At 32.1% G+C, this 18,861-nt stretch overlaps 1 protein-coding gene and 1 pseudogene across 1 annotated transcript; one reads left to right on the forward strand and one right to left on the reverse strand.

Moving 5' to 3' along the window:
• Positions 1–370: 370 nt before the first annotated feature.
• Positions 371–13,489, reverse strand: LOC134268489 (serum paraoxonase/arylesterase 1-like). Its single transcript, XM_062750757.1, has 9 exons — positions 13,384–13,489; positions 12,579–12,649; positions 12,144–12,199; positions 7,455–7,641; positions 7,060–7,183; positions 6,720–6,920; positions 5,330–5,411; positions 2,206–2,340; positions 371–776 (listed from the first exon to the last, which is right to left on the reverse strand). The coding sequence occupies exons 1-9, from the start codon at positions 13,446–13,448 to the stop codon at positions 606–608; spliced, it is 1,092 nt and encodes a 363-aa protein (XP_062606741.1). The 5' UTR covers positions 13,449–13,489; the 3' UTR covers positions 371–605.
• Positions 13,490–13,532: 43 nt separating this feature from the next.
• The window catches only part of LOC134268492 (ADAM 17-like protease), a 51,519-nt pseudogene continuing 46,190 nt past the window's right edge, over positions 13,533–18,861 (forward strand).

Here is an 18,861-nt window from a genome sequence, read left to right on the forward strand (position 1 = left end):
AAAAAATATTTTAAAAAGTCCAAATATGCAAGTCATTTCAGACTGCAAATACATGTACCCGGTATATTGCATCAATTGTACAAAAGGTGTTATTTTTGGTCCGTGTTATTTTCACCTTAATATCCCACTAACAAACATCAATATAGGAAAATTTATTAAGATTCCTCATAATTAAGGCGCATTTTTTTTTTAAGCTTATATATATATATATATATATATATATATATATATATATATATATATATATATATATATATATATATATATATATATATATATATATATATATATATATATATATATATATATATATATATATATATATATATATATATATATATATATATATATATATATATATATATATATACATGCAATGCATTTTGATATATTTGACACAAACATGTTGGCTTAACAATGTAAAAATACAAAAATAACATCCAAAATTTAAACAATGCAATAATCATGGAAAAAGTTCTGGTTAAAAAAAACAGCAAGAAAACATTGCGTCAAACAGTCTTAGTCAAGCTAGGTAATAAAGGAAATGGCACTCATACATTCTAAAGATATAAAATGTTAGAGGTAAAATTATAAATTTAGAATTCTTATAATGTATTGACCTCACAGTACATCATTTTGTGACACACTGTACCTATCAACATACGATTCTTGTACAAGGTAGCTACGCTTGAACCAAATAGTTCAAGGTCATCTGAGAAGAGCTCGGTCGCACCTGTCATGTTGGCTCCGCCTTTATCCATATGTAACATCAGCACCTACACAAAACAATTCACAACTGTAGAAAAATGACCATTCTATGAAAACCATAGCTGTGACATTACCACACGCAGAGAACAATTTGTAATTATACTAAATTAACCATTCTATTAATATTGCTAATATCCATGTGTAAATAATTAAGCAGCTGCTATAAACAGTTATAACCTTAATGTGGAATTACTAAATTTTTGCAGGGGTTCAATTTTTGTTGTTTTTAAGGCATGAAGAGACCATTAATGTCTGTCATGCAACTCTACAGGTGAAAAATAATTTATTTATTCTATGAAGCTTAATTGTTATCTTGGTCTTAAATAAACTTTCAACCATCGTTTACAAAAAAACATAAATTGACCTATGAAAAGTCTGCATGGACTCAGTCTAAGAATGTAGCCCAAAACTGAGCCTGCTGACACAGTAAATACTTAAAAAATAACTTGAATAATGTTTCGATTTACCTAGGGTGTGTTCAACAGTGTAGCTGCTAAATAGCCCCTACGCAAAGCTAAACTCTTGAATGAAAGCTAGCCTAGATACTACTCAGATAGAGCTAGTAAGTACCAAATCCAAGATTGTCTTGTTAGTTCCCACAATGCAGTGCACAAGATTTTATCAAATAGGGAGATTGTTTTCTACATCTTAACAAATTAATTAAATGTAAAATTGACACATATTTTCGAGGGAAATACTCTTTCTGTTCCAAAATGATTTTTTTTTCTGATAATTTTTTATCCACAATCTACCAATCAGCGACAAATCTAGCTGTCTGATCAGTAGAGGCAGACATCTTCCACCTAGCTGCTAGGTTATCTAGCAATCAGCAACAAAGCTAGCTGTCTGATCTGTAGAGACAGACATCTTCTACCTAGCTGTTAGGTTATCTAGCAATCAGCGACAAAGCTAGTTGTCTGATCAGTAGAGGCATGCAGACATCCTCCACCTTGCTGCTAGGTTATCTAGCAATCAGCAACAAAGCTAGTTGTCTGATCAGTAGAGACAGACATCTTCCACCTAGCTGCTAGGTTATCTAGCAATCAGCAACAAAGCTAGCTGTCTGATCAGTAGAGACAAACATCTTCCACCTACATGTAAATGCTAGGTTATCCTCTACAAACCGGAATGCAGTTAAGACGTGTGACACTAGCTTGGGCCTAATATTATTGTGATTCAATGAAAGGATGGGATTATACGACCTTAACATAAAAAGCCAAAGTGTACCAATATACTATAGGTCACTTGATTTTTAATATGCTTTGTTTTAATGGTACAGGTATTTTGCAAAGAAATTGTTAAAACTGTTGTGTATGACTTTTCTTAGTAAAAATGAAAATTTTGAAAGTTAATGGTGTGCATAATTAGAAAGAAATAAAGTTCTTGCAAATAGAAAGTGATTTACAATTCCTGTGATAGGTAAATTAAAGTATACACCTGTGAAGCTGAGGGTTGACTGGGGTCGTTCTGATGTTGTAAAGTTTTAAATGCTATTGGATGACAGCCCAGTAGTATGTCTCCTGTTTTTGGATCCACCACTGGATTGTCAGGAATTGTGTCAAGGTCAATCACCTGTACATAAAAATTTTAAACAGTTCCAGAGAAATATTGTTCAACTTAAATAATTTGCATTACTGCATGTTTTCTTAGAGGGATATCAATGTATAGGGCAAACATATACTCAAATGTATACATGGAAATCACATCTGCAGTAAGGCCTAGAAAAAAAATATGTTTGTTTCCGCTTTCCCGACCGATCCTAATTTATAGTGCTGACCCTAAAAAAATTTCTAATGCTTTTGTCCCATGTAGTGCAAGATTTCACCCAGGGAATTATAGTCTCCAACTTCGCAACATTTTCAAGACAGAAAGAAGTTTGAGTCACCTTTCTATTATAAGTTTAAGTCACAGAAATGCTTGAAAACACCATTTCTTTTGTCATTAATGTTACTTCTATACACATTTTGATTAAAGAAGTAAAAATAATTTTCAAAAAAAAAAAATTTGCCTACCGACCTACCCTATATTTTTTCAGCCTGAAAGCGGAAACAAACATACTTTTTTTCTAGGCCTAATAAAGGTAAGCCAGATTCGAACCTCCAGAATTTACAAATATAACTTAGCCAGGGAATTTTTTTCTGACTTTGAAAATAATAGGTGAATTTCTGCCTCCTTCTTCAGGTAGTCATTTCACCTAACTCTCTTTCCCAAAGGCTCTTTAAAGGTGCCTGGACACAGATTTAAAGTTAATGTTTTCTCAAATTTTCTGTATAATTTTATGACTTATTTATTGCTATTATAATAGCATTTCATACAAAAATACATGTATAATAAAAATCTTATTTTTTCTAAAAGTTATTGAATTTTCAAATTTCTGGACACATTTAATTGACACATCCTAGCTTGCACTTTCATAAATTTTAATTTTATTCTTAATACTGAAGAAAAGTAGCAATTTTGTTATGAAATAATGAAAAATTAATATCAAAACTACTGTAAAAGAAAAAATATTCGTGGGGGATTAAATTTCGTTTATTTTGTTGTTAACAATTATCAACGAAATTAAATCCCACATGAAATTTTGTATGACTATATATTGAATAGGATTACATTCAAAACAACAAAATCAAATGCCAACGAAACTATTTTTGATGATAAATCAACGAAATTTTATCCCCACGAAAATATGTGCTTCTACAGTATAATACAGAAAATTCAGAGTACAAATGTTCGAAAGCAAAATCTTCTCACAGTATTGTCAGTCTGTGCTCAGTGGTGTGTGCAGAGTTGAACAATTGAATACACCCGATGATTCATAAACATTAACAATAACAGAGCTTGTGCCCCAGCTATTTACAAAAACAGTTTACGTTTCATGGGTGTATTCAATTTGTTAAACTCTGAACAAGCTTGTGCATAACAAATACATAATTCGTTGGCAGTTTAAATAGTTTTTGGCAAAGATAAAATGAAATGAACTGGGTTTTTTTTAAATGTCATTAGGGATCATAGCTTAGAGGAGAAAAAAATATACTTTTACATGTTACATGTAATTGACAATTTTGATTGAAATTCAGTCTTAAAACTTCAGATGACAATGAACTAAAATTCAACTTTAAAACTTTAGATGGCTATAAGGTGAACACATTCTCTGATTTTCCAAGACTTGAGAGAATCAGCCAGTTCTTAGTAAAGTATGATTTAAAACTAGAAATATGTCCATAGGACATGAATGCCTCGCCAAGGGTATATTAGTAATGCAACATGAAAATTTGTATTAGTGTATGAAATTTGATCAGAATTATCTTTAAAAGTGATGCAGTTGAATTGCTTACATTAGTATGTATCAACATATGAAGTTTGACACTAATTTCATTAAAGTGAGGTCAAGGCCACAGGAAATGCCAAGGTAAAAAACTATTGATTCAGTTGAAAAGTTCTCATCACTAAGTATCAGCATATGAAGTTGATAAAAATATTATAAATGGTATCTTTAAAACTGACTTAAACACAAATGGATAAAATTGAGGTCAAGGTCAAAAGAAAGGTCAAGGTAAAAATTGTTGATGCAGTTGAATTGCTTTCATCAGTATGTATCAACATGTGAAGTTTGACACTGATTTGGGAAATGTTAGGTCAAAAATGTTGATGCAGTTGCATATCTCTCATCAATATGTATCAACATATAAAGTTTGATAAAAATATCTAGAAAGATGTCTTTAATTTAAACTGACTTAAACACAATTTGATAAAAGTAAGATCAAGGTCAAATAAAAGGTCAAGGTGAAAATTGTTGATGCAGTTGAATTGCTTACATCAGTATGTATCAGCATATGAAGTTTGACACTGATTTGGGAAACATGAGGTCAAAAGGTCAAAGGAAAGGTCAAGGTCAAAAATGTTGATGCAGTTGAATTGCTCTCATCAATATGTAACAGCATATGAAGTTTGACAAAAATATCTTGAATGGTATCTTCAAAACTGAGCGAAACACTTATTAAAGATAAGTGAGGTCAAGGTCAAAGGAGAGGTCAAGGACAAAAATGTTGATGCAATTGAATCACTCTCATCAGTATGTATCAACATGTGAAGTTTGATAACAACATCCTGAATGGTATGTTTAAAACTGAGCTAAACACTAATTTAAGAAAAGTGAGGTCAAGGTCAAAGGAAAGGTCAAGGTCAAAAAATGTTGAAGCAGTTGCATAGCTCTCATCAATATCTATCATCATGTGAAGTTTGATGAAAATATCTTGGATAGTTTCTTTGAAACTTAGCTTTGAACAGAGCTAAATGCAAGTGTGACGGAAGGACGGAAGACAGACATGACAAAAACTATATGCCCCGGCCATGTTCATGGCGGGGCATAAAAATCAAATACAGTTTTGAACAAGTATTCATTTCTAACACATTACTGTACATGTATATTGCTTTACATTTTATTTGAACATAAGATGAGAATAAAATTATACTCCAGAATTCATTCATTTGAAAATTAATGGTGACACTCAATTACTGAGAAGAACAAGTAATAATCATGATAATTGTGAGCACAACTTACATTTATTTTGGTGAGTCTGTTATCTGCCTCTCGTTTAAACACCATAATTTTTTTACCAGAACTAGAGACAACATACACGAGCCTGTAATAAAAAGATTCCAATACGTACATCACAGAGTACAGCAGAGGCTTGTTCAACAGAGTGAGCGCTCCCGAGCAGAGTTCTTGAAATCTTTTTTCAGCTGTCAGTCATTTGGACTGACTGCCATGGAAAGCTTGTCAGTCCAGACAGATTTCTATCAGTCCAAAAAAAAAATCAATAAAAAGATGAAAACTGTAATTGAATTTTATTTTCAATACATTTTGCACCCTGCATCAATAGACAATACACACTGCACAAGTGACACTTCATGCCGATTTGATCATCGTATAATAATTTTCGTTGAATTCTCGTGGGGGTCCATTTTCTTCATAAGCTTTTAAACTAGTTCAATTTTCTCACCTGGCTTACCTTAGCGCCATCAACAAACTTGTTTTAACAGTTTATCAATCAGTTTTACTTTTGGTGATTGTTACTGGAGAGTAATTCATATTAGATTAAGACACAATTGTGTTCTAAATAAAGAATATTATTGATAGTCCATTATGCACTTGTGGAAAAATAGAAGACGCATATCATTTCTTTTTCTCTTGTGCGAAATACACTGCCCTCAGAAACGACCTGTTCAATGCTGTTTTTAGAATGATTAACTTACGTATTGTAGACACTCATGTTCTGTTATGGGGAGATAATTCGATCAGTATTTCTTAAAATGAAAGTTTATTTTTAAATGTGCAATTGTTTATCAAGAGATCTGGTCGTTTTTGAATGTATTAAGATTTGTTTGTACATACTACATCAATTTAAATTTTGTACATGCATTACCAATGTTAGATAATCTTATTGACCTTTGGTTCCAGTGTAAATTAATTTTTGAACAATACTTTGTGTAATTAATTGTTATAAAGGAGAGGACGTTCTAAGTTTTAAGAACTTGTGTCCAATCCTTTTGTTATAACATCTAAACAATAAAATATGTTCAAACCAAACCAAACCAATCAGTATGGTACATGTACTTGCGTTCATTGAAGAAGCCATTACAAGATACTGAAAAGCGCTTAACAGATTATGATCGGTCGGTTATATGGAATTCGTACGAAATTTAGTCGGATTTACGCAAGTTGCTCTCTCAACATCTACCGGTCATTTGGACTGACACTGAACGTAAAGTTATCAGTCCTTGGATGTTTTTATTGGTCTTGCCGACAGGACCGAAAGATTTCAAGAACTCTGCGCGAGCATTCCTGTTTGACGGATAAGGAATTTTGACGAGCACTTGCGAATGTTCGCTCTGTTGAACAGGCCTCAGGAATTATTCTGTTCACTAAAGACAAGTAAATTCTCTCTTACTTCCCATCCCTGGACAGAGCAATGCCATTAGCCATGTGTGTTGGCTCTGAAACTATCGTGAAATTCTGACCATTGTAGTACAGAACATGTCCAAAGTAGAGCCCTAGAAAGATTTCTGAGGTATGTCCGAAGTGATTGTGGTAATAGCCATAGTCTGTGGTGTAAAACGAGTCTGGTCCAGTTGCCGCCACATCATTCAGTCTAAAAAAGAAAGTAAAAGCTTTAACTGAAGGATGAATTGGCTTCAACTGCAGTCACAAATTACTCATAACTACTGATTTGTTATCAAGATGTAAAAGTTAATCTATCATTCTAATTTAAAAACAAGAGTAAGCATTACAGGTGTACAAGATCTCCAGTGTAAGTATCCAGGTGCTTCAGTTCTAAGGTCTTCTCCAGGAATTCAAATTTCTCCACCGTGTCAAGTTCCTTTCGATGCACAACAACAAAGAGTAAGATTTTACCTGTTTGAAAATCAACAATTGACAAACACAATTAAGATGTCCAATTTGTATTTTATAATACATGATATAGTTATATTTTTGAGTGAAATGTGAAATTATTTCAAAATATTCAGTGTTTTGCTTCTGTTGACACGAAAGGGAAAAATGCGCTCATTATGAATTTCGCTGAACCTCCTCCTTCTCTTTGGAAATATCATCAGATATTCAGAATTAAAATACAAATGTAATTGATTCCTGAATGAGTTACTGACATCACACATTGGTGTGTTACCTTTGTGCTCCAGCACACTGATTCCATGAGGATAGAAGTCATCGTAACTGAACTTGTCTCCAATAATCATTAATTCTTTGACACCATCTTTTGGTTTCTCCATATCAAATAGCATGATTCTCCCTCGTACATTGTGCTTCTTGTAATATTCATCAAATGATGATCCAAAGAGAACTCCATTTATTCCCTTAAAAAAAGGGGGGTTTTAAAACTTTTACACAATTTACTTGTCAAATACCATAAACAAAGGACAAAATGTCAAAAGGCAGAGCAATACAAAATTGACAATAACAGAACTTTAACATAAGGGGAGTGGGAGGGAGGTGGGGGTGAAAATAAATACAGGGTTTTAATGGAATTATCACCATGATCACTCATGCTAAAAAGAGATAGTGATCGAGTCACATTTTCCACTTGAATTCTAGCTCTTTTTTTACTTTCTGTTTCTCCTCTCTTTGTTGAGTTATATAGTACAATTTACTCAATCTGCTCTGTTTAAAGGTCAAGTATGGAGATTTTTGTAAAATTGGAATAATATATACATAATTGTCTACCGGTCTCATATGATTTAAATTCCGTTAGCTGTTTAATTGAAAACCGCCTGGTATGACTACTGCTGCGCGATTAAAATTTACCTGGGCTATCAATATTTTTTAGTGACGCGAGTTATCGCCCATAACGTATTACGTCATCAGAGACAACTTTTGAATAAAGCGAGACTCAGCGAAAGACAGATTAGGAGATAACTGGTCGTTTACATGTGCTTTTTAAAAATCCTTTACAGGGTTATAGTGCAGTGCGCAGCTTTTAAATGTTATGTAAAATCTATACAGAGTGTTTTAGTTTATTTCTTTTCTCGAACGACCCAAAAGAGATAGGCCTAGAGGACACAGTATGCTATATCGTCTGTGTGCAGCGCATTAACAAAATCCGTAAAATTTCAATACATGAATTTATGATATTTAGTTAATCTATCTGTAAGCAAGTAAAGACAAAAAAAAAATACACACGTATCTTGAAAACAAAGTGACCATACACATTATTATTTCAAACCAGATTGATTAATTTTATACTGATTTTTTTGTATGGGAAGTGGAGAGTTATTCAGTTTGCACTGAAAAAAATGCAGAGAGTAGATTGTGTTCTTAAAATACTAGCATATAAATTATTACACGTACCCGGTAAATCTAATTTTTTTTTTTTTTAGTTAACTTGGACTTTGTATTAAAAATTAAAACATATTTACTTTGTCTCATCTTATTTTTCAAAGCACTCTAAGTAATTAAAAGATAAGACAAAGGAGTTCAATAAAATCGCTACATTGCAACAAATTCCAAGACTTTCGCTGCTTTTCATCTGTCGGGTGCTCAACACCGATACATCTTCCGAAATCGCAAAACCTTTACATTGTGAAAATGGTGATTGCACAGAGTATGTGTTCAAAGTCATAAATTCACTCACAATGTCGTCAAGGTACAAGTAAAATTACGTGTTTTTTTTAATATAAAAAGTTGGTGAGGGGGAAGCATGAGAATGTATATTGAAATTAAGGACATGAAGTCACGAGAAAGGTTTATTCATAGTTCTCTATGTGAAGTTCCTAGATCCTCAGCAGGATTTTGCATGGTTATAGGTTTCTATGGTGATACGGAAGAAGGATTAATACTGGTGGGGAATACCCAGGGGCGCCAGAAGTATGGGCATTCTCTAAATGTGAAAAACGCACAATCTGCTTGCATAGAACGACATACAGATGTGATTTACGGGGAAGTTTTATATTTTTGAGATATTTTATGCTCTTACAATTTTTTTTATTAAAAAAGAGGAGGGGGGTATCGATCCATACTTCAGGCGCATGTGCGAAAACTTTATCCGGACTGTAAAAATAGAGTGACCAATTAATTAATGTCACACTATATCTCATAAATACGTACCTGCAGTTTTTGGTATTAAAACAAAAAAAAAAGAATATGCTTTAATTGTTTTATAGATTTTAAGCCTGACAAGAAATAGTGAATGTATGTTGAGTAGATAGGGTAACTAAAGCTTAACAGGAACTCTTGGGAAAATGTTGAGAAAATGAAAGCTAATATTTTTTTTATAATGCTCTGACGACGAAGATTTTGCTCCGTGAATTTATGATATGTCCTGATAAATCACCAAAAATTGATATCAATTTACAACATTTGGATATGAAATTTTGAAGACCATATGGGTAAATAACGTTTATATTAAATGTGACATTTTGCATGATTATGCCGTCAATTTTTTTTTCTGTGCAACCAGTCTGCTTAATTTTTGAACGGCCATCGTAATTTCTATCGCAGGATTCTCTTGTTGTTTTATTTAGATTTAAACGCCGCCTTTTTAATAAAAAATGAGACATGTTCGCATGCTGAATATTCAGTTTTTAAAAAAATTATTTTGATTGAAATGGGGGGGGGGGGTGATACGATTTGAAGCAACCACAAGCGGCCATAGAATTATTTGCTGATCACTCTTAACTTTACTAACAATTGTTTACATGGTTTCACAGCTGACTATCAATACGCATTTACAAGAAATCGCGTGCACAAAATCGGTAAGAATAATAATTATAAGACTAGATACGATCTCGTTGCAAGCAACAAGTGGGTCTTCCCGTCCAATTTCCGATAAGATGAGATAAGATTGTGCCTTAGATTTTCATTAAAATATTTATTATGATAAAAGATTAGTTTTAAAACCTCTCAAAGTGCGAATTGAATAAGATTTAAACGATTTAAATTTTTCAAAAAATTTAAATTTCTGCTAAATGTAAAATCAAGTACCATATCTGTATTTTGACATATGGAGAATATCATATTATGTGTTATGAAATCTTTCAAAGGTCAAATAGAGGGAGATTTAAACGATTTAAATTTTTCAAAAAAATTTAAATTGCTTCCAAATGTAAAATTGAGTACCATATCTGTATTTTGACATATGGAGAACATCATACAATGTGTTTTGAAATATCTCAAAGGTCAAATAGAGGGAGGTTTAAACGATTTAAATTTTTCAAAAAATTTAAATTTCTGCCAAATGCAAAATCAAGTACTACATCTGTATTTTGACAGATGGAGAATATCATACAATGTGTTTTGAAATCTTTCAAAGGTCAAATGGAGGGAGATTTAAACGATTTAATTTTTTCAGAAAATTTAAATTGCTTCCAAAGGTAAAATTGAGTACCATATCTGTATTTTGACATATGGAGAACATCATACAATGTGTTTTGAAATATCTAAAAGGTCAAATAGAGGGAGATTTAAACGATTTAAATTTTTCAAAAAATTTAAATTTCTGCAAAATGTAAAATCCAGTGCTATATCTGTATTTTGACAGATGGAGAATATCATATAATGTGTTATGAAATTTTTCAAAGGTCAAATAGAGGGAGATTAATATTTAAACGATTTGAATTTTTCGTCATCTGTCAACACTCATCGAGTCTACTAGTTTATTTATTAGTAATCTAACGAACAAAAACAATATATTCTCAGAGTTCTTGAAATCTTTTTTCCACTGTCAGTCATTTGGACTGACTGCCACAGGAAGTTTGTCGGTCCAGACAGATTTCTATCAGTCCAACAAAATAATAAAACATAATTTTAAGAAGATTAAAACTGTATTTGAATTTTATTATCACTACATTTGGCACCCTCCGTCAATACACACTCCATACTTCATGCGAATTTGATCATCGTATAACAAATTTCGTTAAATTCCTGTGGGAGGTCGATTTTCTTCATAGGATTTTAATCTTAATTTGATTTTTTTCACCTGGCTAATACCTTATCGGCGTCAAAAACTTGTTTAAACAATTAATCAATCATAGTTTGGTACTTGCATTCATCGAAGAAGCCATTACGAGATACTGAAAAACGTTTAACAGATTATAATCGGTCGGTTACAGGGAATTCGTACGAAATTTAATCGGATTTTCGTAAGTTGCTTTCTCAACATCTACCGGTCATTTGGACTGACACAGAATGTAAAGTGATCGGTCCTTGGTTGTTTTTATCGGTCTTGCCGACAGGACCGATAGATTTCAAGAACTCTGATTCTACATAGATGCAAATAATGCCCTAAAGATTTCGATTTTCATGTTGAATGTCTTTGAACATGTTTTCAATTTATTTTCAATACAAAAAACACAACAAATCACTGCTTCTTGGAGAATTTCCCGTTTTACTTTCATTATTCTCGGATTCTAACTTCGATGACTTATCCATGTAGGTAGGCCTAACATATTCTGATTGCTTCGTAATGGGCTCACACATAATTGGTTGAATCTGTAAATTCAAGTAGATCTTCGAGTTTACCGTCAATAACACGGTTCAGCGTTAAAACTATTCATTTTAATCAGTTATTGGCTGTTTATAGAATAGCGCTTATACAGCAATTGTCTCTGATGACGTCATGAAAAAATGCGATAACTCTATCGCCCATGTCTATAAATAACGATATTTGAACAGGTATTTTGCGTTTATATCTGGGATTTTTTTAAAAAACAAAAACACCATAAACTTTTATTTAATGCTTTTAATGAATTATAAACATTATTTTTAAGATCTATTTTTACCGTACTTGACCTTTAATGAGCTCAGGACTGATTCAGTGTCTATACTATACTTCTTTAACTTATAGAAAATCCTGAAAACTTACAGAGGTGATGAAAGTCAGACCAGACTTGGTGGTCTGCATGTCCTCAGAACCGTGGTCTACAAGATACAGATGTGTGCTTAAAAATCATTTTATTCATTTAAGTGAAAAATATATAATATATTTAAAAAAAAAAGCATAGAATAGATCTTTCAAACTATTTTTTATTTACCAAACTTTATAATCATGCAATTACCAGCATAGAATAGATGTTTCAAACAATTTTTTTTTTTACCAAACTTCATAATCAATTACCAATTATACATTGGAAGTGATAATAAATATAATATATACACTAAAATGTATGTGCACATTATGTACATGTTAACGTGTGATACAATCATATACTGTTACAATATAATTTGAATGCACGATATGAGAGAAAACCTTTTTTTCAGATGATCATTAAATAAAATCTCAGATACACCATTATGTTACCTATTCCTTCCACAATGTGACATTTCCCTGGTCTATGGTTCCACAGGGTTTTGTGGTAGTCCATTAACAGACTGAAATATATTTAACCATGATCATACGATACATGTAATCCTCTGTTATAAAATTCTCTGAATATGGTGCAATTAAATGACTTTTTTTGTAATTTTGTGTCTGGGGCACCAATTTTCAATGCATAGGTACATGCATTTCCAAACAGTAACAAATAAATTCTATCAATTTGATATAAGCAAACTTTACAGGAAATTTTGGCGGGTTGACTTGGTCAGGTCCAGTCCAAAGACTATTTCTACCTACGTAGGTATTAATAGCTATGTAGGCAATACCAAAAGTAGCTATTTTTACCTACTTTATATAATTTATGCATTTTGCGACCAAAAGACCAAACGGCGCAACATGGTAAATACCATATTTTTTTATATGGTCACACTAATGATGAATAAGACAAAATTTTTGCCAAAAAATGATTATTTCCTGAATCAGCAATTTTACATTAGTTTCTATGCAAAATTGATAATATACGAAGTTTTTATTTTTTGGCCAAATTTTTGTCATATTCATCATCAGTGTGACTGAAATTGTGCTCACCATGTTGCGCCGTTCCTGCATTTGGCCACAAAATGGAGGTAAAGCAGAAAGTTAGCTTTAAATACCTACGTAGCTATTAATACCTACGTAGGTAGAAATAGTCTTTGGACTGGACCTGTTGGTTACTCGAATCACATAAACAATATTTAGAAATATTTTCTATGGTGACTAGGTCAATTTGATTTTTGCTTTTACTTACATCGTTTTAAAAATAAATGTTATGGATAATGCCAATGCAATACCAAAAAGAGTTTTAAGAATCATGGCTTCTGGATAAATGCGTGATATGGTCAACAGTTCAAGGGTTTTCTCCTTTGCTTTACATCGGGTTCGGGATACGATTTTAATTTTTCCCCCTACTTTCGTTTTGATTTGAAGCAAAGAAAAATGTATGATGATTATCATTCTCATAAAAATTATATTACACCTCATAACATGGACCATTGTGGGCCTACTTACAAAAGGTAATGCTACAAAAAATTACACAGATAAAACAAAATAAAGTTTACTCTTGATTAGAACTCTAGTGTTCTGCTCAGCATTGTCATAGTGTCTAGTTTGAATAATGTTTCTCGGGACAAGCCCTCACACGTTAAAGCCAGGTCCGTAGTGTTATATAATTTTAACAATAGAACGGTCTATCTAGGCATTGTCATTTTGATTCTTATTCTCATGGTTGTATTAAACCTTTACCATGCCATTGCAGTTTATCTCTTTAACAGGTTGGGACCAATCGTCCAAATGGGATATAATAGTCCGTTTGGGATATAATATCCCAAATGGGCTATAAATTTACAGTGCAAAAATTGAAAATTTTTATTTTTGTTATAAATATCATAAATCTGCATCAGGGCACTTAAAAAAGGAATAACTTTCGGTAAGCAAGTTTTTCTGCAACCCTACCATTTGTTAGATAATGATCGCCAAGAAGGTACGGAACTTCCGAGGGATCAATCTTCTAAACAATGGACATGCAGGAAAACCTGTCAACCAAAAGTTATTCCTTTTTAAGTGTCCTGATGCAGATTTATGATATTTATAGCCAAAATAAAAATTTTCAATTTTTGCACTGTAAATTTATAGCCCATTTGGGATATTATATCCCAAGTGGACTATTATATCCCATTTGAGCGATTGGTCCCAACCTGTTTAACCAAGAAACTGAGAATTTTCAATGTTTTGAAGTTTAAATTAAATATTATTTTGTAAATGGGACAGGAATGAGATAATGTGACACTGGTCTGTAATCCATAGAGACACCAGACCAAATTTTTAGTCTCTATGGATCTCGCTGAGATTAAGGGTTGCGTATACGATATTTTATACAGCGGTATATATAAAAACAGTTAAAAATACGTACAGGTAATCTTTGGTGACTGGAATTTCCAACTTTTTCCAAAACTGCCAGTCTTATACGTATTGCTATTGAAGGTTATTTTTTCATACAATACATTCCTGAATATTTATACATATTGATTTAAATCAATATATTGACACAGCCCTACTGCCCAAGTTTATTTCCTTGGAAACTTTGTTTTACTGTCATAATTGTTTATTGAATAATATTACAGGTGAACCACTGAATAGGCTACATCGGTATGAAGTTCTGAAGCTACAGGACATTTTGCTAGTAGGACAAAAAGATATTAAATTGCCAATTTTAGACAGTTATCATTGGATGAAGTTCAAAGCCTTTCAGAGGTGGGTACAAAAAGTATTCATTCAAGGTTCGGAAAGTGTTTTTAAAGTATGCTTAAATCTACATCTTCAAATATATAAAATTTTTAACAAAAAGTAAACATTGGATGATGATGTTCATCGGATCAGTTCTTCTAAAAAAAACGTGATCATGTTATTACTAAATATTTCTTTTCTAAACTCTCATCAAAATGCATGGGTAATTTTGGGGTTGGGAACATTAATGGCAAATTTATATTCTCAATTATATTTATATATTGAAAGGAAAAAGTCAAATGCAAGGTAACATTTTTTCATACATATTACCATATAAGTGGAAATTTTTTTCGAGAGGCAAATTTAGCGATATGTCCTAGAAAATTCATTTGGTACTTTAAACGTAGCAAGATGTAATTTTAGCGATTTTAAAATGCTAAATATGGAAGCAAATTCAGATAAACTGCAATAAAATTTTTAGCGATATTTAATTTTAGCAATCTCAACACCCTCTCTAATAATGCCAAAATTAAATCCTTGCTAAAAATTCTGCTTATAAATTATTTTACATTTACCAAATCAACTAGCATCGGTAAATTTAATCTTTTTCTCCAATCAAAAATGTGTAGGGCTAACCAAATGCTAGGATTTTAATTAAGGTGTCCTGCTAATCTTGTTCAATTAGGGGTTGTCCTATCAGAAGGGTTAAATAAATTTCCCTATGAGAAAGAAAAATCCATTGAAGAAGTCCATGCAACAGAAAATAATTTTTTTGATATAGCATGAAGTAGATATTGAGAATTTTTATTTTCATTTTAAGGGGGTTCCGTCATATGGATTTCATACTGAGTCTAAATTGAATAAATGAGATTTTGGTAATTTGTTAATTAAAGAAAATACTAATTGTAAGTTAAAAATACTTGACCAAAAAACTTGAACAAAAATCACTTCAAAAGTTTACCCTGCTTTTCTTTTTCCTTTCATTTTATTACATGTATTAGCAAAATTGAGTTTGAAATATTAAAATGTCAAATTAGGTTTTCATTTTTATAAGAAAAAAAATATTTTCAAGTTCTATTTTATTATTATTTTAATTAATCTTACACACTGCTTTGTTCTTATTTATACAAATAGGACAAAATCATCAAAACAACATGCAATGATCATAAAACAAACTATACTTGTACTTGTATTCACTGAATAATACTAGTACCTGAAAAACTTGACAATAAACTATGTTTTATTTAGCTATAGCTACCACAATTTTTCTTCTTTTGTTTTTGTATGTCCATGATATTTATAATGCAATATAAAATTAGCACCTATTAGCACTTTTAGCTAAAATAACAACTCTTTTTAGTTGCATAAAATATGATTTGTAACATCTATATTGTATTAATTCATACCTGCACGTACATTTACAATCGGCATGGAATATACAGATTAGTGTCCTTATATGTGTGATAACTTTTATGCCCAAATACAGTTGAAATATATACAAGAGTCTTCATAATACATGTACTAGACTTTGGGTTAAAATACTGTACATTGTTCATCAAAAAGCATCAATCAGGTATCCTCGCTGCACCTAGAGACTCACAATCTACTGACTGCACAAAAATTGCATCGGAATATAAAAAAAAAGATACTTGTAACTCTAACATTTTGAAGGAAATGATAACAATTTATTTTTTGGCAATTTTTTTTATCTGCCAACAGTCAGTTTTTGCAGCATGACAAAACTATATATATGTACTTGATACCATACTTATACTTTAAATTTAGTTACGTATTTGCCCTATCAATTTTGCCGTACATTTTTAGCTTACCTGAGTCAAAGGTGTGAATTTCTTGGGTCACCATTGCAGCCCCATGAATGTTTTTTTTTTTTTAATAAACATATTGATTCATTGAATCTACCATGAATTACCATTAACTCCCAGAGAATAATGACTAGAGATTCAACCATCACTTACTGAGTAAAGCCATTTCAAGGTACACTGTAACTATAAAATTATTTCCCCTGACCTATATGTTGAAGAAAATAACATAGCTTATTTTTTAAGTATCTAAACATAATTATGCATAGTACTTAGTCCTCAGTCACATAGGTATCCATAGATATAAATGGAGAATGGCTTAATTTGTGAAATTGTTTTTTTTTTCTTTTTTTCAGAAATTTTGAAATAAAGCTGACAAAATCCAGTGTAGTTACCCCATCCCTGGAGGTCATATCTGTGGATGGGGGAGGAACAGAGAGAAAACACTTGTTACAGCATACCCACTACTACACAGGCAGGCTGACAGGTGAGAGTCATGAAAGGGGTTGGAGGTCGGGGGTCGGGGGGGGGGGCACAACACACCTCCCACCTTCACCCATAACAAAGTCACACTGAGAAACAGAAAGGGAAGACTATTATAACACACACCCTACCACACAGGGAGACTGACAGGTAAGAATTCTATGGGGAGGGGGCCTGATATATTTTCTATAACAAAGTCACACTGAGAGAAAGGAAGGGGGTCTGTTATTACACAAATAAACTACACAGGTAGACTGACAGGGTTATAACACACCCATTGCTACACAGGTATACTGACTGGTAAGATTTTTTTTGGGGGGGGGGTCAACACAACTTGTATAGCAAAGTCACACTGGGAGTTAGCTAATGGGGAGTTTGTTATAACACACCCACCTCTAAGGGACACTGAAATAGGTTGAAGAGACTTCTAGAGCTGTTAAAACACTAATGCTCTACATTAAACATGTAACAGGGCTTATCTTGATTACAGTCTAGCTCCAGGACTATATGATGATGTTTAATTTTTATGTGTCTACAATAAAAAGCAAGTCTTGAATTTAAAGAAAATATAAAAATTTCCTTTCCTTTTTATTTTAGATAAATCAACACCAGCAATATTAATATTTATTTTAGTTCTTTCAAAATTCAAAGCTAAACAAGCTAATTCAGAGAATTTGTGTCCCCCGCTTAGGGAAAAAGTCGGATCCCCCTGACTGAATTTGTAGAATTATTAGAAGTATACATGTATACTGAAGCAAATAAAATACATGTATGTCAATATGCATATAAAGATTTGATTGCTTATTCTTTATTATGTGTATAGAAGATTCTTTTTACATGGAATATTTATCACACTGTAATAATGATTTTATGGGTTTGTACAAGCCAGACCTCATAAATTTTTCATTCCACATGCTGAATACTATCATTTAGTAAAAAAAAAAAGTATTTCGAAAAAAAAAAAGTAAATGGATCGTCCGGGATTCGAACCCGGGACCTCTCACATGTGAAGCGAGAGACATACCAGTAGACCACAGAACTGCTTTTACACTGGCGAAATTATATGCAAATATGAAGTCACATACATGTACATGTATTTATATATTTACGTTCGATATTGTCAAAATTTTACACAATGCATGGTGTCTAATTTAACCTTTATTAAACAGTTCTAATGTAATAAGAACCTCATATCAAAGATACAGTACGGTTTATTTTTAGCGATGACGGAAAGCTGTATCCATATTCAGACACAACAATCGTTCAATTCGCATGATAGCACTGTTAGTAATTACTCAAAAGTTGAGGTGATTTTAATACAATAAAATTTTACAAAATAAACTTATGGGTCGGACAAAAAAATTGAGAAAGGAGAGAGTAGGGAGTTTTGATATAAAATTACATTGCAAAAGCTCAAAAAAAATCCTCTTGAAAATCGTATCGCCTGGAAAGGATAGTGTTACACACAGACACTATGTATAAATTTACTTGTTGATAAATTTGACCTTTTATACGATTGGCAAAAATAATTTAAAAAGCGAAAAAAGAAAAAAAAAAACTTTAAGTTGCCACGGGAGGGAGTTGTTATATAAAATTTTATTAAAAACAAAAGCTCAAACCCCCCCCCCCCTTCCTTTCATCTGTTTATTTCAATTTTGTATATGATGACAGGTGGGGATATTGTCGGAGATTTTATGACC

The sequence above is a fragment of the Saccostrea cucullata genome, unplaced genomic scaffold (genome assembly GCF_032062105.1).
Source record: "Saccostrea cucullata isolate Sc308-1 unplaced genomic scaffold, CSIRO_AGI_Scuc_v1 ctg656, whole genome shotgun sequence".
Classification (NCBI taxonomy): Eukaryota; Metazoa; Mollusca; class Bivalvia; order Ostreida; family Ostreidae; genus Saccostrea; species Saccostrea cuccullata.